The 24840-nt window shown below is 38.3% G+C and overlaps 1 protein-coding gene across 1 annotated transcript in view; it reads left to right on the top strand.

The window, feature by feature from the left end:
• The window catches only part of LOC124116233 (ran-binding protein 9-like), a 48273-nt gene that overhangs the window by 9231 nt on the left and 14202 nt on the right, over positions 1–24840 (top strand). Inside the window, exons 3-6 of the mRNA XM_046477487.2 lie at positions 18657–18709; positions 23269–23436; positions 23887–23909; positions 24558–24659. Coding sequence (XP_046333443.1) covers positions 18657–18709; positions 23269–23436; positions 23887–23909; positions 24558–24659 — 346 coding nt within the window. The remainder of the gene's footprint in view (positions 1–18656; positions 18710–23268; positions 23437–23886; positions 23910–24557; positions 24660–24840) is intronic.

The raw sequence follows: 24840 nt of genomic DNA, 5'->3' as shown, positions 1-24840 counted from the left end.
TTGTGGTTCTGTAGACAGAGCCTAGTTTGGTTTCCTTGTATTAGCTGTCTTGTGTATTATGGCAAAGGATCTGTGTATGGTGGATTAAGTTCATGGCAGTTGAGTGTTTGCAGTGTCGTGATCTCAGATTGTGTGACCTGTAATTAGTAGTTCATTCTATTGATAGTGCCTACCGGTAGTTTAGTTTCCTTGTAGCATGGTTGGAAATTAATTTTTATTTTCATATTCTGCAAAAATGATCTACAGAGTCTACATGATAGCAGATACCATAAAATAATAGGACGGCCATCCCCACCAGTTTATCATAAACAATCATTGCTACAGTCTGGCATATAACTGATGCACCCTGCCACACTTCTGTTAACCTCTCGGTACTGCTGCAGATACGCAGTAGATGCGCACACATTCGCAGTTGACCATTCTTGTAACCACATAACCTTATTACATAATATCCAGGGCTAGAGTTAATTCCCTTAGCCGAGATTGCTCCAATCACCACCAGCGAAATCCAATAAAAGGACGACTCCTAGCGGATTACAATGATTTTTGTCTTATCTCTCATTAGCACATGTCAGTTGGCTGCAAATTATTCACTGAACTTGTGTGTCTTCTGGGAAATATGTGTCCTAACAAGCCCAGGACATTTATTTCAATTTACATTCGGCACAGCCATGGACGACTTCATTCGCCGGGATGGTTTTGTTTTGGACCTAGATATTTCACTTGGAGAACTCCCACACTACCACCAGGGGTTGGTTTTGGATAACTCTTGGTCTGAAGAGAATGACAGCGATGTTACTGCTGCCAATCCGTCGCTAATATTTTCCTAAAAAGTTTTAATCAAAGAAAAAGATAGGAAAAGAAGATATGACGACTGTCTAAGACATGTTTGGGTGCAGGTTTTCAAGGCATGCGATAAAAAAGAGTAAATGATCCGATGTCAAAAGTATTATACAATTTATTGTATTTAAAAAAAACAACAGTATATATATCTTATTTATGCACAATTGTATATCTATTATTGATAAACAAACTTACAAAATCTACTACAAACAGCATAGAAATTATGATCCGGTAAATTGCACATGCACTCGGGAAGTGAAAATAAAACTTGTCTAGTCGCAAGCAAGAGAGTTGTTACAGTTTACCATATTCGCAATGTTCACAAGATATATCTCCAGATTGTACTCATATCATATGATAAATCCAGGCTGGATTTACTTGCAAATATGCATGCATGGCCACTGGCTGGTGTAAATGCTTTACTATTAGCCTGAAAAATTGGTGCTATATTTATCAATGGATCTTGTCTTTTTTTTCATGTAAATAATGCTAATAGTTACAATGAATTAAAATTTCACATTAAACTACAAGCGTTGTTAAACGATTTTTCAATGTGACGAGAATGCGCTTCTCAAGTAATCAAGTGTTATTAGTTAATGCCAGTTTGGTGCTAGCAGTGATTATAAATGCTATTTGCCGGACTTTCATTTTTTTCAAAGGGAGGCTACTCTTAAATTCCAAAGCAAAGAGGATGATTGTAATTTTACAATTGTTATTTACTATTCCCCGATTAGTTTGAATAGCTCAGCATATTAATAATTAGGTCTTTCAGGTATAACAATATAGCTTCAACATGCATGGTACCAGATATACTGAACGTAATGTTTATAATTTTCTGAATTGTTTCGCCATGTTTCCAATATAGGTAGATGTATTTATTATAGAAAAGAACAATAGACCATCTATATCTTTTATTGAATGACACCTTCTTGTTGTCTCAAACTTCTCTTAGAGTAACCCTTCCGATGACTGGCGATATAAACTTCTTTTTTCTTTGCCGGGTTAGAACAGGTCTTCAGCAACTCATGCTTGTCGTAAGAGGCGACTAATGGGATTGGGTGGTCAGGATGCTGACTTGGTTGATGCATGTCATCGTATCCCAATTACGTGGATCGATGCTCATGATATCAATCACTGGATTGTCTGGTCCAGACTTGATTATATACAGACCACCGTCAAATAGCTGGAAAGTTGCTGAGTTCGGCGTTAAACAACAAACAAACAAAAATAATTAATTTTGAGAGTCTTAGCTGTCAATATGAGGGTCCTGTAGAGTAATGAAATGGTGAAGTGTACTGTACATTTTGATAATTACTTTAGAGCCTGGAAAGAATCAATGATCATGTGGACAGTAGTCATGATTGATGGATGAAATGACAGACACCCATAACTGCTCTTGATGTGCTGTGGGTACAATGTGTCTTATTACGTGTCCCTTGGGACTCAGTATATTGCCTTTCTGTGTCCAATCTCAACATTTTTGCATACTGGATGCTCATTTGTGAGCTAATGTTGGGTGGTATTTGAAATTGAGCATGAAGTCAAGGGATCCTTGTCACTGCTCTATTGAAAGTTAAAGATTTAGGTTATCTCCATGTTCTGGGAGAATATCTTAAACTCCTTGGCCCACATGCACAAAGTGATGTCAGTGCTACAACTATTGTAAGCCTATGTGAAAGTATAGGAGTTAGTTCCTCTTAGCTCTAAGATTGTTTTGTGCAGGTGGATTCAGGACCTCCTTAAATTTTGAACACTTGATCCAGTGATAAGCCCCAAAAGATGAAATTCCACAAGTCTGAAGGTTACGATGAATAGGGCGGTCGGGTAGCCTAGTGGTTAAAGCGTTCGCTCGTCACACCGAAGACCCGGGTTTGATTCCCGACATGGTGTGAAGCCCATTTCTGGTGTCCCCCGCCGTGATATTGCTTGTATAATGCTAAAAGCGGCGTAAAACCATACTCACTCACTCACTCACTCACTCACTCACTCACTCACTCACTCACTCACTCACTCACTCACTCACTACGATGCTGAATATTATATCTCTGGACATGGGACCAGCTGTTTCAGACACATAGGAGTAAGTGACCTGGGCGGGGCAGCCCGATTAACATGGTTGGTAATAACCAAATAACATGGTTGGTAATAACCAAATAACATGGTTGGTAATAACCAAATAACTTGGTCAGTAATAATCAAATAGCTTTGTCAGTAATAATCAAATAGCTTTGTCAGTAATGACCAAATAACATGGTTGGTAATAACCAAATAACATGGTTGATAATAACCAAATACCTTTGTCAGTAATAACCAAATAACATGGTTGGTAATAACAAAATAACTTGGTCAGTAATAACCAAATAACATGGTTGGTAATAACCAAATAACATGGTCAGTAATAACCAAATAACATGGTTGGTTATAACCAAATAACATTGAGTTGCTGTCAAACATCGGCAATCAATATCAACTCCTCCCATAGGCAGCGTTATAAATTGGCACAAGTCCTATAGTCCTTGCCAAACTGCCCAATAGTTAAGGTATCATAAGGATGAGTAGAAATTTGCCATTTTTAAGGGTTTTGCTATGTGCTATCATTATAAGGACTAGTGGACTAAAACAGTTAGTTTCTATCCCTGCATACGTTGATGCCTTGTGAGGCCATGGACAAACTTCTATAGTATCTGTTATAGCAGCGTTGTTGACAGACAGAAGCCCACCTCTCCAGGTCAATAAATACCAGATTCAGATGTCAAATCATGGGTTAATGTCAATACAGGCTGTCGTATCAGCTCTGGTTTAGGATATACCTTAATTCTTGTTCATAGACACAAGGGATGATCTGGGCTGTGTATCCAATCTACTGTATAATTAGTGCTGACTCATGCAATGTCATATAACCTGAAGGGCAGGTTTGTATTACAGGAAAAGGATTGTTGTGATGGAAAATGTCTTTTTCACCAAACACATGTTGCTGATCATCCAGTGGATAATTGTGAAAAAAAACATTGGAGTCCTTGTCAGGCGTAATGCTGTGTTATTTCAATTTCAAGGGCTTCTTGATTTAATACTTGACAGCTTATGTTAGGAAAAAGCAATTGTGATTTCATTATCAGTAATATTGTACATGAATTACATCTAATAAAACCATTTTTCAGGATTTAGAATTTTTTGGAAGTTATTCCTTCAATCTTGTAAATGAAATGTCTGATTTGCTGCATGCTGCATGCTGATTATCATGATGATGATCATCATCATCATAATATTTTGATGGTAATCATAAAGAATAGTAATAAAATATCAAATGACATGACTATCGCTGCATGTTGGCATAAGCTGAATGATCAATAATCCATTATTCAATTTGTTGGGATCATAGGAGACTGTTTACCAACTGATTATAAGGTTGACCAAGCCACAGCAGATATTTTAGGTTTATTAGTCGGTAATGTTGTGTTGTGTGAATACATAACCTGACCCAGTCGTGACTAAACACGGATCCAGGTATTCCTGTACCTGAGTTACCTGTCCCAGCCTTAATCCCCAGTACCCAGTTTTTTAAAAGGAAGACAAAATAGGGGATAGGTGTTCACAATAGTAGCTGAGGATGAACTACTTTGATGGGGAGGACAATAAATGACAAGCTCCCAGCTGTTATCTTTCTGATCATACTCAGGACTTGTTGCTTACTATACAGGTCAGTGGGCCACACTTAAGTACTTGGTCACTGTGATAAGCTGAGATACTGACACCTACTGCCACATAGAATCACTCATGTTTGTTTTGGAAGTCATATCTTGAAAAGTAGGGGTAGGTTTAACAACAAATTTGTATGTAGCCAGCAGGGCTTGCTCCTTTAAAAGTTACCAATGGCCAATGGGCCAGAAGTTAAATCGACCCCTGAAAAGTGTTTTAATTGTTGCTTAAAATCATCATTGATCATTATAACGTTCCAGAAACCTAGAATCTTAGGTTCATATTCCAGATTGTGCTTCTTGGTATGCATACTCTTGCAGGTTTCAGCAAATTGTTTGTAACACCTCAGACCTGCGACACTTGGGCTTTCTTCCAACATAAAGCTGACATGCCATGATATTGTTTACAGTGTCATTAAATCTCACTCACTCACTCACTCACCCACATTTTTACACTTTTTATAAACTTAAGTTTTACACTGACACAATATTTTTTCCCCATCTCAAAACACATTATCAGCTGATCATCTGCAAACACGTAACACCGGAAATACCAGTCAACAAATCTGAATTGAAGTAACGCAATTAATCCCATTATCATGCTATCTGGTTCATTAAATGTGTTCATTGTATATCTGGACTTATGTTTGTAATATATTTTATTAATATATTTAAAATTTCATTCAATATTGTTAACATTAATTTTGGTGAAATCATGTGTGAAGTGCACAATTCACTGTTATTTACAGCAACCATGGTCAGATTACCGCTATTGACGCGTTGAAACGAACTTTAGTTGCCAGAGAATGGATACACATATCATACATACTTGGACTCCTTAAAAGTCATATTTGTTGCAATGTGACTATTATATGTCAACATTACGTTTTCGCAATCAAAATACATGAAGCGCGGGAAGTCACTATGGTGAGTGGTCAAATTGGTCCATGCGTAAAAATATCCTGCAATAGCAATCAATAGTACCAAAGTGCTACACTTATGGTTCTTATAATTTTAAATATATGTAGTAGAACTAAAAGCTGCAACTTCCGATTATTGCATCAAAATTCTCTTGAAGTTGTCATTGGGTACTTTTTAACTGAATCACCGGTAGATTGGGAGAGAACGTGTGTACAGCTGATTGCTATTTCCGGCTTAGTTTACAAGACAATACACATGTTACCAGTAATCTTAATCTCAGCATATAAAAAAATGCCTTGGAGAGCAGGAAATAATATTTAAATGGTAAATCATCATGTCTAGCTGTGTTTTATATCAAATTTAATAAAAAGAATTTGACCAAGTTTGTTGTACCTGTTCGTTCACCTTAATTCGCTGAAGAGATACCATGTGTTTTTTTTATAGCGCACAACTGTCGATGAATATTTTTTCACACTATGAATAATAAACAACTATTGTTTTCAAACACTGGCAGAGCATGTACTGTTGTACTTAGTACATGTTGGTCATCTACCCCGCTAAGACTCAACCTCCGTTAATCCGCTGATCGTCTATAACGCTCATCAATTATTTGGACCCCAATGGTAGCGTTGTAACAAGTAATCACTGTAAATCTGAAATCCAGAGTCGGAAGGATCTGGTCTGGGCTTAACCATCCCCAACTTAAGTTCAGGATATCTCAAATCTAGAAGGGGAGGATCTGGCCTAGACTGAATATGCCCCATCTTATGTTCAGCATCTATAAAATCCAGAGTGGAGAGGTTCTGGTCTGGGCTGAAGCATCCGCCTCCTATGTTCAGCATCTATAAAATCCAGAGGGGGAGGATCTGACCTAGGCTGAACCTTCCCCACCTAGGATTAGTTTAAAATTTGAGGGGGGAAGATCTGGCCAGGGGTGGGGAAGATCTGGCCAGGGGAAGGTTTAGTCTGGTACACCGGTACACAAGATGGAAGCCATGTTTACTGATTACTGTAAGAACACTGAAAGGTTGTAAGACAGTAGGCCCCACTATGACTAACCAGAGGAATCACATCCAGCATAAACACTGTGAACGTGGTTTGTTCCGTACCCGAGGCATGATCTCCTCACACAAGGACTACCCCCTGTCTACAGCTCGAACTCTACCCTGACTGTGTTGCAGTATCAGCTGCACAGACAGCTTGCACCTCACATGTTACACTCTAGCCACAGTGTATAATGTTTCAATTGCCCAGGCTTCAGCTTGAAATAGCATTGAAATAATTCATTGAGATACGGATGTCTTGTATATGATTATTGATTATGAATATATTCAGTGTTCACCATATGGAGCACACTTTGGTATGAATTGGTGGAGAAATTGTCTTATTATCAATAATAATGACATGAAATTTGAAAGTGGACAAGATCCTGTCACCTGCTGATTCTGTGTTCTTGGTCTGTAATCTGACTGACCTGGCAAAAAGTGAAACAAGCGAGTTGACTGAATTTTATGATAAAAGAAAAATCGACAGGTTCAAATAAATGGCTTGTTTCACACTGAAAATATATTTGATTTGTGCTGATTGTATGATCTTGCGTGATGTTCCATTGTTTCAATAGTATGTGAAGAGGGCTGTAGCAACATGACATCAGATACAGGATTTGTGAGTGCAAACACCTAGTGTTCATGACACCACATTAGATTCACGGAATATTTAATATGAGACCAGGCCAATTTGTTCTCTTGTGTCACAGATTCTTTGGATAAATTGGGTGGATGGAGAAGGAAATTGTTTTTTTTAAAATAAGCCCAAATCAAAAGGAGTGTTCTTAACATATTTTCTACATTGCCTCTATGTTCGGAAGCAAAAATGTCATGGAGCTGAAGTCTGACAGAGCACATGGCCATGACATTTGATGACAAATCCCTAATTGTGTCCACAAGATTCTTTGTAGGTATTTTCTGAAGTAGACAGCTTTTCTGTTTTGTGACTGTTATGCGCAAAACAACATTGGGCAAAACTGTAGTAGAAATGGCAGAATAACAAATTCACAACCCTGCCTTGACTAGGTGCCATTTTCAATTATGTACAAATGTGCATATGACAGTCATCAGCAAGAAGTGATTTGCTTTGCAGAGATGCAGCAGTGGTTCAATGAATGTTTTTTACACTTCTGCTGATAGCAAGTGACAGTAGTGGAAGAGTTGATTGATATTTTTTGTGTTGTTGGCGTCGAAATAAATCGTCATTTTTCATTTATGATGTTTCAAAATCAGGGAAAAATTAATTTGGTGGATCTGTATTATGAGAAAATATAATGGTCTGGTCTGACATTATTTCCACAATAGACTGACCCATGTACTTTCTTGGGGATTTGTATTTTTTAAATGAAAGGCCATGGGTAATATTCAGAATAGTTCATTTGCAACTCACAATTACAAATTAATTAACCCTAATTTAATTTTGAAAGTTTCTTGCCAAGGCTCAATATTTAAAAGATATATTCAGGTCAGGACAGATGATCTGTAGCTCCTCCTTGTATGACTATTTCTTCATCTTCTTTTTTGTGTATTTTATTACTTTGACAAAGGACCCATGCTTATCATAAGAGGCGACTATTTTTGTCGTAAGACGCAACTAGCGGGATCATGGGTGGTCGTTTTTGTTGATGCATATCATCACATCCCAATTGCGTAGATTGATGCTCATGATGTCAATCACTTGACTGTCTGATCCAGACTTGATTTTTTTACAGACCACTGTCATATACCTGAAATATTGCTGTGTGTAGCGATAAACAACAAACAAAACAAAACAAAACAATTTGATATAGTATTTAAGTTATAAAGTTCTGACTGGACCTAGCAAATTCTTACTATGTGTTTACTAGATTCAGGCTTCAGACAAGTGGTTTAAGTCACAGACTGTTGTTTTGTTATTGATGTGACAGTCACACCCATGGTACATTGAGGAGTGTAATGTATGACCCGAAACAAAGTTTGGTTTTGACAATAATAGTTAATATCAGTTGATGAACACTGTTAAATTTTCGTCATAGAATGTTTCCTAGTTCATTAGTATTTTGTATACATTTTTAGGCAGCCTACATCAACATGAGTGGATGAATGTAAATGTAATTACATCAGTGCAGGAAGTGATGTAGATATATTTGAATCATGACTACTTCAAGTATTTATAGACCTGATACACAAGCTGTGTTCAGGGAGTGTGATCTACGCCCCAAGTTAACATTGAAAAAGTAGAAAGGTAACATAACTAGACGATAAACGTGTCTACAGTTAGTCCAAATACGACCTTTTGACCTGTATCCATTTTCTTTGTCAACTTTGCTGTTGGATCAGTGAATTCATTGTTTGATGAATAAGGGTGATGTTGGTTAAACTGCTGGACAGTGTCAATCTGTTTGTGGACCAAGTTTATAGGTCTTACTGCCAGACAGTGTCAAACTGTTTGTGGACCAAGTTTATAGGTCTTACTGCTAGACAGTGTCAAACTGTTTGTGGACCAAGTTTATAGGTCTCACTGCTAAACAGTGTCAATCTGTGTGTTGACAGAGTTTATAGGTCTCACTGCTAGACAGTGTCAAACTGTTTGTGGACCAAGTTTATAGGTCTCACTGCTAGACAGTGTCAAACTGTTTGTGGACCAAGTTTATAGGTCACATTGCTATACAGTGTCAAACTGTTAGTGGACCAAGTTTATAGGTCTCACTGCTTGACAGTGTCAAACTGTTTGTGGACCATGTTTATAGGTTTTACTGCTGGACAGTGTCAAATTGTTTGTAGGCTAAGCTGAATTATCAAACTGCGAGACAGTGTCAATCTGTTTGGATCAAGTTTCTAGGTCTCACTGCTAGATGGTGTCAAACTGTTTGTTGACCATGTTTATAGGTCACATTGCTAGACAGTGTCAATCTGTTAGTGGGTCACAGTGTCAAACAGTGCATTTGGTGGTGAACACGGGTCGTAGAGTTTTATATGATAATGCATACGGTATAAGAATACATTTATAGAACTTTGACTGTGTTTATGATGCCTTGTACGATTTAATTCTATTGATCACTGATACAGTCTTTGTTTATCTTTCAATTGATCATGTTATTTTGACTAAGGTACAATGTTTGACAAGTGTCATCTAGTTGGCTCTCAGTAAATACACAGATAACTGGATCTTTTTGTTGTGTCGTGGCCAAATCCTTCTTTATTTATCGTCATTCATTTCTGATAACTTGAACTGATCGACCTGGTGACAGAAAGTCTCAAAAATGGTGGATAACAAGACCCATTTACTGTATCCCACGAATCTTTTTAGTAAACTGGACCTTGTTAACTAGATATGTCATTATTGCCCCCCCACAAAAAAAATTCCTTTTTCCACAAATCACCGATTCCAAATATTAAACTTAGATTTTAGACCTTGTAATCTATTAACTTGAAGACAATTCAAATTTACATACATACATACATACATACATACATACATACATACATACATACATACATACATACATACATATATATATTTATATGCATGATTGAATCTGTCATGAATCATCATCATCATCATCATCATTATCATTCTTATTCCAATTATCCTGACTTGCCTGTGGACAAGAAGGGCTGTTGTTAATAGCACAGCCATCTGAAAATCGACAATCTCGGGGTCCTAATTTGACGACACTAATGGTCTTTTCAGGAAGTGTTTGTGACTCTAGTTTTGCCTGCATTAGTCTCAGTTGAACAACATGTTTTGATCGCCCCAGCTGTGGAGGAAACATGGCTTGTGACTGGATAGTCATTAACTTGTTTTGTAGTCACATTTCTTAGACTCTTGACTTGGCAGAGCCTTGTCCCAGCCTGCTGATTAAATGTTAATAGTAGTATTGTTGCAAGTAAGGAGAAACAACTTCACGACTCAAGTTAAGATCAGGGGTCAGCATTTACCCTCGATACCGCACTTATCCAGATACTAGTAACTGCTCAAATGCGGTTGATTTGTTACCCAATCAGTGGATCCGTATACATTCCAGTTATCATTCTCAACTCCCTGGGGAGTGTACAACCCAAGCTACCTTCGGGCACTAAAGGGTTTATGACATATTGGTCCCTCACTACATAAACAAATCTGTAAATATCTATATAAGTGCCCCATACTAAGCCTGAACATTTACCTGAGGATCCCAAATTTTCTTGTGTATAATACACCATTTTTTACAGACAATACAAAGCTATGTAGGTGTGTATATTATACATGCAGACATTAATGTTTTGCTTCCTTCCCTATCTGAGAGCATTAACACTGGTATGTGACGCCGAAAATAGCATGTCAGCACACTCATAAAGCATGGTTTAATTAAGCGCTCCCTTTGTCAATTTTCAAAGCACCAAGAACACTTATTATGGTGAATATGGTAATTCAGTTTCCAGCTGTACAGTGTTGCCAAGGGACAGAGACTGACAACAGTGACAGGGACATAAACAACATCTTCACCTCAGCCTCAAAAATAAGGCATTTGTGTGAAGCACTTATCTGTTATAATTTGTGTGTGGCTGTTTTTGAACAATGGGTTATTGTCATGTTATCATGATAACTGCACCCATTGCCTTCCAAGTTTTCTTTGGGATAACATATCTTGGAAGAGATTATAGCCATTATAGTTATTGCATCTACAATTATATTTTTAGAAATCTGAGTATATGTTCATGATGTTACTGTAAATATCAATGATTTCATATGGTTTCTTGAAAATTGTTGATATCTTTATATGCGTCAGGGGGAAAACAAGTCGACAAAGATTGGGGAATTTAATTTCATAGCGCCTCAATTTGAGTATCTATTACCATGAGGCTATGAAACTGATACATGTGTACTGCTATGTTAACCTTTTCCCTTATAACGGGCACTGGTGGCCCAGCTGTCATTCGCTGTGCAGAGTTGCATCCCTTGGGCAAAAAGAAACTTATGATTGTGGGATCGCATGGTCGTTTGCCCTGATTATGTTTCTAGGTTTGTCAGCACCATATCCGTGCTCATGGGTTTTGCCAAAGTGGTAAACAACTGAGACCTGCACATTAAGCTGACATGCTGTGATATATCTGGAATACTGTTAAAGGGGCGTTAAACACAATGCACTCACTCATGCTGAAGACCCAAGTTCGAATCCCCACCTGGGTACAATGTGTGAAACCCATTCTGGTATCTCCTGCTGTGATATTGCTGGAATATTATTGAAAGCGGCATAAAACCATACTCACTACAGATTTATTGTGAAAAAGGATCATCTGATTTTTTATTTACCATCATGTTTGATCTTTAAGAGTGTGATCTTTGCTGAGCTGATTTCAAATAGAAGAAAAGGAAGCAGTGTGAAGGAACAGCAGCTGAATAAAGACGAGGGTTATTAAACTTTCATCCGGACCTGGAGTTGATGCTATGTCCATCCTCTTGGTGCCTGGATGGAGAATGATAAAGCTTTATGAAACCTATAACGTTTTCCTTGTAGAGTGCGCCATTGAAGCATTGTCAAGACTTGTAATTTTGTTGTAAGGAATATAACGTATGTGTGTCAGTTGGATTCATGGTGAGCAGTGCAGATCAAGGTTAAAATAGGTCTTCAGCAACCATGCTTGTCGTAAGAGGCGACTAAAGGGATCGGGTGATCAGGCTTGCTGACTTGGTTGATGCATGTTATTGTATCCTAATTGCGTAGATTGTATCTAATGATATTAATCACTGGATTGTCTGGTCCTGACTAGAATATTTACTGACTGCCGTCATATAGCTGGAATACTGCTGAGTGCAGCGTTAAACAACAAACAAACCCAATGGATGCATGGTTTCTGATACAAAGAGATCTGATATTGTAAATAATGTTGTTACTAATAACATTCAATTTGTCAGCACACTACAGGGTGTGTTAAGCGAACCGTGTCCATATGGCACGTTATGATGCAAGCTCCACCCCACTGCCACACACCTTCGTTGTCCTAGTATGGAGTGCAGTTTTCACTGTGAGGAGCTTAGTTACAAAGCTATGGCATTGACAGGCCGACTGCAGTACCAAAGTCTTGAAAGACTCTTATCAGCTATGCTATCGGGAGTAAAAATAATAGGGTTGATACAGGGATGTATCTTGACCTGTTCAGATATTTGGCCCTAAGTCTGCAGCAAATGTTATGTATATCAGTTGAGCAATTACAAAATATTCTCTTTGCAGGGAGATAATACCTCAGTTTAAGGATAGGACGGGTCCAAAATCACTACCCACATACCCGACCCCCTATTACCCAGCCCGACCTGAGTACCTGCTGTAGGTCTCAAGAGATAGGTACAAAATGTCTGATTGAAAAATCTTTTCCAGAGCTCTAGCTAAAACTAATAGATACATGCATAAAATGATGTGATCATGCTTACACTGAAGTTTACAGAAGCTTTATCTTTACTCAAACATATAAAAGTAAGAAGGAAGCGAACATTTAATGACTTCGATGATGGAGTTTGATAGTTATTGTCATTAAACAATATATCATGTAACAATCCATAGGTCCGGGTGGTCCTGCAGGTACCCGGGTCCTACTCAAGTACACGCGTACAGACCTGTGAACATCCGGGGTAGAATAGGTCTTCAGCAACCCATGCTTGCCATAAAAGGCATTCAATTGAGTTGATTGATGCTCATGATGTTAATCACTGGATTGTCTGATCCAGAGTCGATTATTTACAGACCTCTGCCATACAGCTGGAATATTGCTGAGTGCGGCATTAAACAGCAAACAAACAAAAACATGAGTACACGAGTACACGAGTACACAAGTTACCCGTTCCAACCTTATCTCAGTTCCATTAAGGGCATTCATTTCAAAGTCCAGATCAAGACTGGAAATACACTTCTAACCATGGGTCATCGTCCTGCTTTAAGAGTTCATAATGTTCAAATTCCAACAGCTCTTTGGCAACCCCATATTATTAATATACAGTTTTTGTCAGTAATTTTTGTCCCCTTCTCCTCCACACTCTGCCTCTTCCCCTTTTGCCCCAGCAGCTTCTAGTGTTGCAGTACTAACAAAGCCTTTGTTCAAATACAGGCACCAAAATAGAACAAACAGGACACAAGGCTTCCGAGTAGGATTCAGATAGCATTGAGGTCTTAGGCAACTGTACATTACTTACTCAAACACAATTGTAATGACAATAACTCGCATGTATTTGCCATTATTAGATTTTTGAACAGATGAAATCGACTATTACTTGAGATAAAGTCATATGTGTGATAACATCCAGTTCTGTTTTATCATTCATATGAAATTAGGAAATGTCATATTCCTGTACAAATAGAAACAAGATATGATATCACTTACCATATTCACCATAAGAAAGACCCTGCAGGTTTAGAACATTGACAAATTGGCTGCTTATTAAAACCATACAATTTAAAAAAAAATTCTGAGATCAAGCAGTAATGAACACAGTGAGTTCAAACTTCAGTGAAACTAAAACATTTTTCATAATAGTTACTAGGTAATTATATACCCCTTGTGCACTGCTGTTTTCTGTGAAAAATGTGTAATATATTCAGAAAATTGGTCAAGTGAATTTTCTGTCTTAGTAGGGGGCATTTGAAAGATTACTTACAGATTGGCCTAGAAGTAAGACTGGAGGTGCTTATTGGAACAGGGTGCTTAATACAGTGAATATGGTATGTTATTTGTTCATTAAACAAAGAAACCAGATGTTTTGGTGACCTACCTTTGTGAAAACTCAGTAGTGTCAGTGAGGCACTACTTCCTGCATTGACAATACTTCATACATGTTTTCCTTAACACTTGCACAATAGATGATGGAAAATGCGCTTGATAATATTTTGTGTAGATTTTTGGGGGCAATGCAGATCTTAATGAATTTTTTTGTGAAAATGAAATGACATTTCATGTTCTTGATAACATCATGATTTAATTTTTGTGGTGATGCAAATTTTCCTATTTTGTGAAGTATTCTTATTTAAGTCAAGTTTAATTGTACAAATCAATCATTAAAAGTTTTTTGTAAAACATAAACATAAAAAAATATATTATTGATTCCATGGCAATGCACTGATTAGTTCATGTATTTTGCAAAATATCAATACTTAAAAAATTTGCATACATCAAAGTTTATGTAAACATAAAATGTTTAATATTTTCCAAGAACTTTGACTTTTATTATGACCAATGTAATTGTACCAAGAAGTATGATTTCCAAAGGTTTTTTGACATGGTGACCTGATACATTTCATTAGACAAACAAATGTTAAGTTTCTCTTCAAGATGAGAGGGCAGAATGTGCTTAGTCATGATGATGATAACGACAGGATCATTGTATGTGATGTCTCCCCGAATGTACATACAGACGACTGGTGTTTGACGTGACTCATGGACTATCACTAGGTGGACTCTACCTTTAAGAAACCCGCCTAGAGACTTGCGCTATTTATAACGCTGACATGGTTTGCTGTTTTGGCATCATGCCATCCCTCCTTCGGCTCCACCTGTTGAATATTACTTACAGGAGTTAGTGTTTTTGTCCTATGTTGCTGGCTCAACACTGTAACACTTGACCTGTCATCCTGGTGGTGTGAGGCCATTATCATTACTGTTTCTGTGTGTCTGTAAGAATGGAGAAACTATGAGGATCATTTCCACTTTCTTGATCTTCATCACTTTATGGACGATGTAATAGTAAATGCAGTTAAAATAACTGATGTCAGTGATAGAATCTAACATTTTTAGTCCACTAGTTCCTATAATGATAACATACAGCAAAACCCTTAGAAATGTCTAGTTTCAACTTATATAATAATAGTCCCCATGATACCTTAACTATTGGGCAGTTTGGCAAGGACTATTGGGCTAGAGCCAGTTTCTATTGGTGTATGTATACATTTCTAGTCTGTCTCACAATCCCTGAACCATATTATGTTCCCTTCTGCCCAGCACCTACTGTAAAGGTACTGTCTTAATGAAGCATGTCTAGATTTTCCAGAGATACAGAATCCCAATCTAAGTCACTCCTTTTCAATTTTAATGTAGATGCTTTTTTCTATCAAAACTATTAAGGGTTAGTCTTACATTATTTCTAGCCAGAGACTTTATCTCTTGCCTGAAGCCTGTGTCTAGTTAAATGTCTTTGTGTCTAGTGAGTTCAGCAATTAATAAAAGGATTTTGTTTATTTTTAAGCATTTTTAAAAAAAATTGGAAATAGAAACTTAATCATGTTAATTACAGTCCATATATTGATACTATTATCAGCTGAAACTGATGCCATGAGGCAAGTTTTAGCTTACAGACTTAATGTTTATGATCGTTTCTCACAGTGATCAAACCGATTTTGTAGACCTATTGATTATCACAAATCTTTGAGAGAAACGTAGGATTTTGAAGCTTTTTATTTTGTTGAAAATGATGACGACTTCTGTGATGCTTGACATTGATCTTCCCTCTACACAAGTGCAGCATCATTGCCGGAGAACTGTAGGGAATCAATACGTGATCAGCAGTGGTGGCGGCCAAGTTGTCTAGGATACTACAGCCAAGCTGCTCTAGGTTATGATGGTGTATCTGTGACCCTGTATTCATTGAATTATCGAAGGACTTTCTGCTGTTGAAGGGTTAATAGCTACAATTGATATTGCCAAGTTTAGGGAAGAAGAAAATAGTGCCATAAACATGGTGAGAGTTGTTAGGTCTGCTAGTCCCTGGATGATTGAAGACCTTGAAGGATTATTTTCTCTCAAAATCTAGTTTTTCCTACTAATTAAGATCTGTGGACTAATTTGATGTACAGCTATTTTGTGGCCTCCAGGAGAGTAATTGGATGTGGATCCTATAAACCAGTGGTTGATAGTGTGTGTCTAGTGGTCTTTGGGGACGTTCCACAAAGCGGTCTGAGCTCTATGACTGTCATAATTCAATGTTAAGTGGATGGGAGTTACAATTGTGTTGCGCTGAGATTGCTAGGTGGAATTGCCTGATTTTCATGCTTCATTACTCTTGTGACAGGTATGATTAAACCTTGAAACAGTAGATTTCTACCTTTGGTTATCATGTCATTGTGACCTGATGGCGTGAATCGTGTTCACAATATCAAGCACAGGATCGTCTGGTTCAGACTTGCTTATTTACAAGCCAACGTCATATTACTGGAATACTGCTAAGTGTGGCGTTAAACAATGTTAAATAACAAACAAACAAATTAGCTGACCACATGAAATTTTACTAGACAAGGGGAGATGAGTCCCAAACCTGCCATTTGTAGTTCTAGGTGTAGATGTTGCATTAAGTGCTGTGTGTGAGCTTGAGGCATTGTGTCTTAACTATTTGGATAATGTTTAACTGCGAGATTAATCAACATCATAAGATTTGAGTTAGCAGACAGACTGACAAAGTGTTGTAAGGTCTTTGGACCAGGGAAGGACGACTCAGGCCTAGCCACCCCAGTGCAAGTGCACCATTGAAGCATGCCAGTGGTAGTGTTCCAGATGGACTGGTTGTGGAAGTGTGGCCTATATACATTAAATGTTTAGGGCGATGTGACCCAGTTAAAGGGTGTTAAGTAGTTTTTTTATCCAGCCCATGAAATGGTCATTGTATGATAGACAGACATGCTGATTAAGAGATGTGTAAGAAAGGAAAAGAATAGGAATACACTGACAAACAACTTTTTTCAGCAGGGTTGGGCGGGTTGCCTCAAATGAAGGCTGTTTATCATTGTGGCTCAATCACCTGTCAGCTATGTCAAACACTTATGAGGTTTTTAGGATGGTTACACAATAGCAGAAATACAAGTTACGATTGCAGTTGTGATAGATAACATACCATAAACTCACTGCTACTCCCTTTGTGAACATGGTGAAATGAATTCATGAGTGACTAAGTGTGCTTCAGACGAAAACATGGATAGTTAACTTGTGATTGCTTCCTATTTGTCGTTCGTTTGAAGTCAATATCCTAAATAGCCTTAGATGGCTTGAAATAAATTATTCAAGACATTTACAGTATTTTGCCTTGGCTAGAAATAACCCCTAGACTGCTGGTTATTGTGCCATTTGTTCACAATACCCATGGTATACCCCCCAGGGAGCTGAGAATGACTGAATGAGATTCTGAATCGAGTCTTTACTCCGACCCATTGACGGGGGTATTAGTGGTAAATGAAATTGGTTGTTATCATCATCATCATCATCATCATCATCATTACCCAGAGAGTTTTGGTATTATGTTCTTTCTGTTTCTTGATCCTCATGACATGATTGTCAACTTTCTTCTTGTTCTGCCCATGCCTAGTTTGGAAGACTGTGTGTTTTAGTGCTGCCGTTTCCATGTTTTCAGCAGCATGCTGTCAGATTTATGCTGCAGTTTCTTAGTTCTGGGTGAAGTTCTCATCGTTTTATGTTGTGGATTCCTTGTGTATTGTAGGCATGTGACAGTTTTTCATTGCAGTCTGTCAGTTTTCATTAGTAGGCCTGGGATAGCCCAATTATTGTTATAACCCATGTTAGGAGTCAAACCTCAGAGGTTGTGGCATGACGAGCAAACACTTTTACCACTAGGCCACCCATCATTTGAAGTGACATCCCCATCTCATTCTCTCCTATCACCAACTTAAAACAGAATTCCTCTCGCTCATGAGCTTGAAAATGACTTTTACGAACGTGAGTTTGACATAGATCTACTTTTACAAACTGTGGCCTTGTACGAGTGAAAATTCACTACTCTTATAATGATCTTTGAACAAGAAAATATGTTGTCCTGGGTAGTGTGATAGGGGAAGGAAGTTATTATGCTATCAGGTGTTCCCATTTGTGTTGGAGATGGTATGTAACAAGACGAGGCAAGTACTGCCGATATCGCCGCTTGTTTCAAACATGAAAGAACAGGGTAATTTGATTGTACAGCAATTCTTGTTTGTACGGTTGTGACATGCAGATTGGTCTCAAAACAAGGACCAGACATTCACTATTTCTCATAATAGAATGGAGATCTAGACATGGAAAATCGAGGATTGGTTTTCTCATACCTTGTCGAAATTGTGTAGACTCCAGTTAGGCCAAAATAAGAAACGGCTTGCTTCAACAAGATTGACTCACATGAGTAAGTGTTGTGTCGTGGAGTACTCATGTTTTTGTGTTTCTCTTACAGATATATGGGCATTGGTCTCTCTACCCAGGGAGTCAACATGAACCGGCTGCCAGGTAAGTCTCATGCTCAGTATCATTGTTCATTTTGGTTGTAGATCCCTTTGCTGCTCCAGTGGTACCTGGGAATAATGCTGCCCCAGTGGCACTAGGTAATAATGCTGCTTCCCTGGTACCTGGGAATAATGCTGCTTCCCTGGTACCTTGGAATAATGCTGCTCCAGTGATACCTGGGAATAATGCTGCTTCCCTGGTACCTGGGAATGATGCTGCTTCCCTTGTACCTGGGAATAATGCTGCTTTAGTGGTACCTGGGAATAATGCTGCTCCAGTGGTATCTGGGAATAATGCTCCTTCCCTGGTACTTGGGAATAATGCTGCTTTAGTGGCACTAGGGAATAATGCTGCTTCCCTGGTACCTGGGAATAATTCTGCTTTAGTGGCACTAGGGAATAATGCTGCTTCCCTGGTACCTTGGACTGATGCTACTTTAGTGGCACCTGGGAATTATGCTGCTCCAGTAGTACCTGGGAATAATTCTGCTTTAGTGGTACCTGGGAATAATGCTGCTTTAGTGGCACCTGGGAATAATGCTGCTCCAGTGGTACCTGGGAATAATTCTGCTTTAGTGGTACCTGGAAATAATGCTGCTTTAGTGGTACCTGGGAATAATGCTGCTTCCCTGGTACTTGGGAATAATGCTGCTTCACTGGTACATGGGAATAATGCTGCTTTACTGGTTCTTGGGAATAATGCTGCTTCAGTAGTACTTTGGAATAATGCTGCTTTACTAGTACTTGGGAATAATGCTCCTTATCTGATACTTTGGAATAATGCTGCTTTCCAAAAGCATGAATTTGGATATTGCCTTGGCTATCAGGAAAATAATGAAATTTTAGAACCCAGGTGGCTTTCTTGCGAAAATGAGGCCTGCATTATATAGTCCTTTTGTTCAGATCCATACATCAATTTTTGTACATATAAATGTTGCTCAACTTAAAACATGCAATAATTTTGCTGTCTTGACAGTTGAATTTGCATTAAAGACAAGAAATGCCCCATTTGTCATGTTTGTATGGACTCATTTGCATATTTGTATTTTTATGCATCATATACATGTGTACACTTCTAAAGGTATGCAAAATGGCATAATCAACGGTTTTACTTACATTTATATACTTAATGATATTAGGTAAGTATGCAGCAGCATGTCAGAAGGTAGAGCAAGTTTATGTTTAACTGTCTGCAGTTTTGCTACGGGTGTTTTTTCCCCTGTTTTTGTCTAAATATTTGCATACTTGTGTTATATATATATATGTGCGTGTATATACAATGTATATACAAACAGGGCGGTCAGGTAGCCTAGTGGTTAAAGCGTTTGCTCGTCACGTCAAAGACCCGGGTTCGACATGGGTACAGTGTGTGAGGCCCATTCTCGGTGTCCCCCACCTTGATAATGCTGGAATATTGCTAAAAGTGGCGTAAAACCATACTCTCACTCACTCGCTCTTATACATACGTATACAAAGTGGCCTGGTCATTACGTTGTCGTGTTGTCACGACATGCAGTCAGGTGTCCCACACAGAGACAAAATGAAACAGGGTAGTTTCGGATATGTTTCGGATATGTTTCAGTCATATCCAACTGTTTTATATATTCGAGAAAAGACCCCAAGACACAAAAGTCTACAAGGGCAGATAAGGAAAATAATCCTCCAAGTGTCCTCACTTAATTGTTTTACGGTTTCTATGTCCATTCTTGCCTTCACTTGTAAAAGGCCTCAGCTATGCCCCAAACATGTGTGACTATCTGGCACTGACAAGGCCATCCCATAATATATATGTATGTATACTACTCAAAAGAAGTTAAAGAACACCTGATTTTTTCACGACTATAGTTGATCTGTCATGCCATCATGTCATGTCATTACTATAATCAAAAGAAAGTAAAATACAGTATCAGGTGTTCTTTAACATCTTTTGAGTAGTATACATTGGTGTCTGTTTCACCCATGTTCATAGTCAGATGTAAAAAGAACTTACAATACTTTAACCTGTTGTATAGAAATGACATTATGGGGCATAAAAACGCATAGTACTTACACTGATGCTCACGTGAGGCATTTATACAGAGTGTATGTGTGCATTAATAAGCACTTTTGGGCTATACATGAGTCTTTGGTCATAATGTTTATATATGTAATCAAATATATACAGAGAATTCCTGTTAATCAGACTTGGTTGGTTGCATATGATTATGTTGGATTCATGAGTTTGTAGGATAAATGAAATTCAGTAGTATCAATGTTTGTGATTGAAAATCGGACAACATGATAGATAGAAAAAAAAATGATTTGCAGAATATGTTTGTTAATCATGCAGCCTCTAATGCTTAACACAAGACTGCTGTTATGCTCTGTTTGACTCATTCAAAATACTTTTGAAAGCGTATGGTGGAATGGAAGTCAGCAGTTTGAAACTAGAAATCTGCTTTCTTAGTGACTAATGTTGACTTCCTGTTAGTCATTTTATTGATCGGTCAAAGTTCACAAAGGTTGTTCTGACATGACCTCTAATGGGATGTCCTCATTGGTAGTGAGTACTTATATCTGATTTTAATGAGATTATGGTAATCTAAACCTGTAGTTTATCCTGTTTTTATTTAAAGAATTAGTTATCTATTGTTAAGCTAGTTTATCTCTGCAGGTGTTGTAAGATGCAGCTACTAGCCGACTTGTCTTGCATCAAAACACGGGCTGTCTACTCACGGGCAGGTGACCATGGAGTATGCTGATCACTGTGTCGGATTAACGAGGCTGATTAATGATCGATTTCAGTAATTCGTTTGCAAATCAGGTTTGCAGAGTCAGAGTGCAAGACTGTTGGAATAACGGGTCTAAATAGCACTGATTTAATCGGTCCCTTCATTAGTGTCAGAAAACCCCAATTGTCAGATTAACAAGGCTTGACTGTATGTGTTTACCTTTAGAATAGGAATGCCCTCTGAAGTGGTGGTGGGAATGTAAATGTCTGTGCAGCATGACTCTTAACGAATCACTTCTTCAATTGGCATTTAGAAGTTGGTGTGATGAACAAGGGAGAAATATAATGGCTATACAACTTCTTTATTGCAATGACTGCGATGTTTCAGTGCAGATACTAACACCATTATCAAGCAAGTGATGTACAGAACTGTGAATTAAGAAGGTTATATGCATGTGGATAATTGATGTTTATACAAGATTGTACGATCATAGATTGATGTTTACACAACAGATAAGGCTGAAGTATGAAGCCAGATGATGTAAAAGCTATACAGTGATTGGTTTAGACAAGTTGATTAGAAGACAGTATTAAGATGAAAAGGATTAAGATATATATATGCTAGACAATGGACAATGGAAATGAGATTAAGATTGGTTAGTGATGAGCTCATGGTAGGCCATGGGGACATAATATCCTTGATCTCTGTTGATGACTGGTTGGGACTTTTGATGTGGATGGCTTCTTGGAGTTTCCTGACCTTGCAGTTGGTATGATTTTTGGTGAGGTTGTTCATGTTGTTCCAATGGATGTTGTGGTCTTGATGGGCTTCGATATGGTCACAGATGGAGGACTTGTTTGATGTTCCTTAATTCTTGGGAGAGGCCTTGATGTTTCTCCAACATAACGAATCATCGGCCATTGTTTTTGTGTGATCTATACACCTCATGGCTGTCTGGCATTGACAAGGCCAGCCTTGTTACATGCAGAAGGCATCCTAAAACTTTCAAAACCTGTAATTTACATATGTTATTGTGGGACATTAAGTTAAAATGCAGCATTATGCTAACAAGTGTACATCACACCAGTGTACATGTGTCTACATTGCCATATGGACACAAACTAAGATCAGGAGATGTGAGGAAGTGAATACTTATATTGGGCGACAGTTGGGCCCTCACTCTATGAAGATTCCTACTCCAATGTACATCACACCAGTGTACATGTGTCTACATTGCCATATGGACACAAACTAAGATCAGGAGATGTGAGGAAGTGAATACTGATATTGGGCAACAGTTTGGCCCTCACTCTATGAAGATTCATACTCTAATGAACTCACACAAAGTTGAAGTCAATTCTTCATTATGTTGCCTCCATGTCAGATATGATGATTTCTCAGTGGGAGAATAAATCCCTTACATACCCTGGATTTTTGAGTAAGAGAATATAACGCTTATTCCCACTATGAAGCAAAAAAGCTGCCTGTTGTTAATGTGTCACATTAAGGTCATGTGACATAGCACAAGTTAACCTCAGCTCATTCTAAGGGCTGTTTTCTATCAGTTTTCAGTTTCTTTTAATTCTTTTACAATGGCTGATTGAACATGTCAGTAAGATAATTTCGTTGTAGCAGTATCATTCGGGGTATATGTCGTTTTATCATATAAAACCACATATGCCCTGAGTGATACTGCTACAACTTATATTGTGTTTGACTGTTGAATGAACCTGTGGGAAATCTAGGTAAGGATTAGCAACCTTTGTGTTGTTGTAAGAAGCATCTAAATGGATCGGATGGTATTAGCGGAACTATTGTTGGGTAATGAAACTAAACTATTTTTATTTTTTAGGTTGGGACAAACATTCCTATGGTTACCATGGTGATGATGGCAACTCATTCTGCTCTTGTGGAACTGGCCAACCATATGGCCCAACCTTCACAACAGGCGATGTGATTGGCTGCTGCCTCAACCTCATTGACAACACTTGTTTCTACACCAAGAATGGTGTAAACCTTGGTAGGCCCTCATTTATTCATTATGGTGATCAGCTCAGATTATCATGTACAACATATGTCTATTGAATGATGATGATGATGAGGAGGTTGATGATGATGATGATGATGAGAAAGCATAATATGCCTATGAACGAGCACTCTGTGCTAAGTTAGTGATAAGGAAGTTGGAGGTAGGGACGTCACTTCTGATATAAAGCAAAAGCAGCAGGGTATTTGTCTTAAAAGAAGGGGGATATGTCTTGATAATAGAGGCTGGATATTGATGATAATTATCAGAGTTTCCCAGTTTCAATCTGGGGATGGTGATATGGCTGGAATGTTGCTAAAAGTAAAAGTGACAAAATTATATTCTCAGTTTCACTGAGATTTCAGACAAGGTTGTGTTGAACTTTAGTTGCTCTGAGGCAGATGCAAGACTCAAGTCCTCATGACTGTGTGTCTGCTGTTTCAGGTGTGGCTTGCACAGACCTCCCGGTACGTATACATTCACATTATTCATGGACAGTTGTTGATGTCTTCCATGTTCTTGGGGCACAGGTGGCCCATCAGTCTTATGTGTGACAATTAGATGTACAGAGTTGTCTCCCTTACCTGTGCCAGGATCCACAGGTTATTTGTTTTAATCCAACATTTACTCTTATTTGTCCTTGGCGTGACAGTACATGAACTATGATAAGTTGTTCATGGTAAACCTTTTGAACCTTCAGCCTGTCTTCACATATATAGCTGCAGTTCTGTTGAATGGGGCATCACTCATGGACACTTGTTCTGATCGCAATGTTCTGATGTCAAATGGGGCGGTCGGGTAGCCTAGTGGTTAAAGCGTTCGCTCATCACGCCGAAGACCCAGGTTCCATTCCCGACATGGGTACAATGTGTGAAGCCCATTTCTGGTGTCCCCCGCCGTGATATTGCTGGAATATTGCTAAAAGCAGCGTACAACCATACTCACTCACTCACTCACTCTGATGTCAAATAAGAGATTGAGTGAACCTAAGGCCAGAAATGCCTGTCTGTCAGTTAGCTTTGTTTTCAGTACAGGGAATTCCACGTAAACTTTTATAGAATGGGATGCATGACATTACAAGTCAAAGATTGTTGATTTTGTGTTTTGTGTTTCAGCCCAAGCTGTACCCCACTGTGGGCCTGCAGACTCCAGGAGAAGTTGTGGAGGCCAACTTTGGACAGAGTCCCTTTGTCTTTGACATAGAGGATTACATGAAGGTCAGAACCACGTATCTCATTTCCTTACTGACAATCGAGAAAGTCAAATCACTGTATCTCACCTCCTTACTGACAATCTTGACAGTCAAGTAAATGTAGCTCACCTCCTTACTGACAATCGTAACAGTCAAATCACTAGTTTACCTTCTTACTGACAATCGTGACAGTCAAATCACTGTAT

This window comes from Haliotis rufescens, unplaced genomic scaffold (genome assembly GCF_023055435.1).
Source record: "Haliotis rufescens isolate VD_foot unplaced genomic scaffold, xgHalRufe1.0.p SCAF_19, whole genome shotgun sequence".
Classification (NCBI taxonomy): Eukaryota; Metazoa; Mollusca; class Gastropoda; order Lepetellida; family Haliotidae; genus Haliotis; species Haliotis rufescens.
The sequence above is the reverse complement of the archived record's forward strand: the minus strand, read 5'-3'. Positions and strand labels throughout refer to the sequence as shown.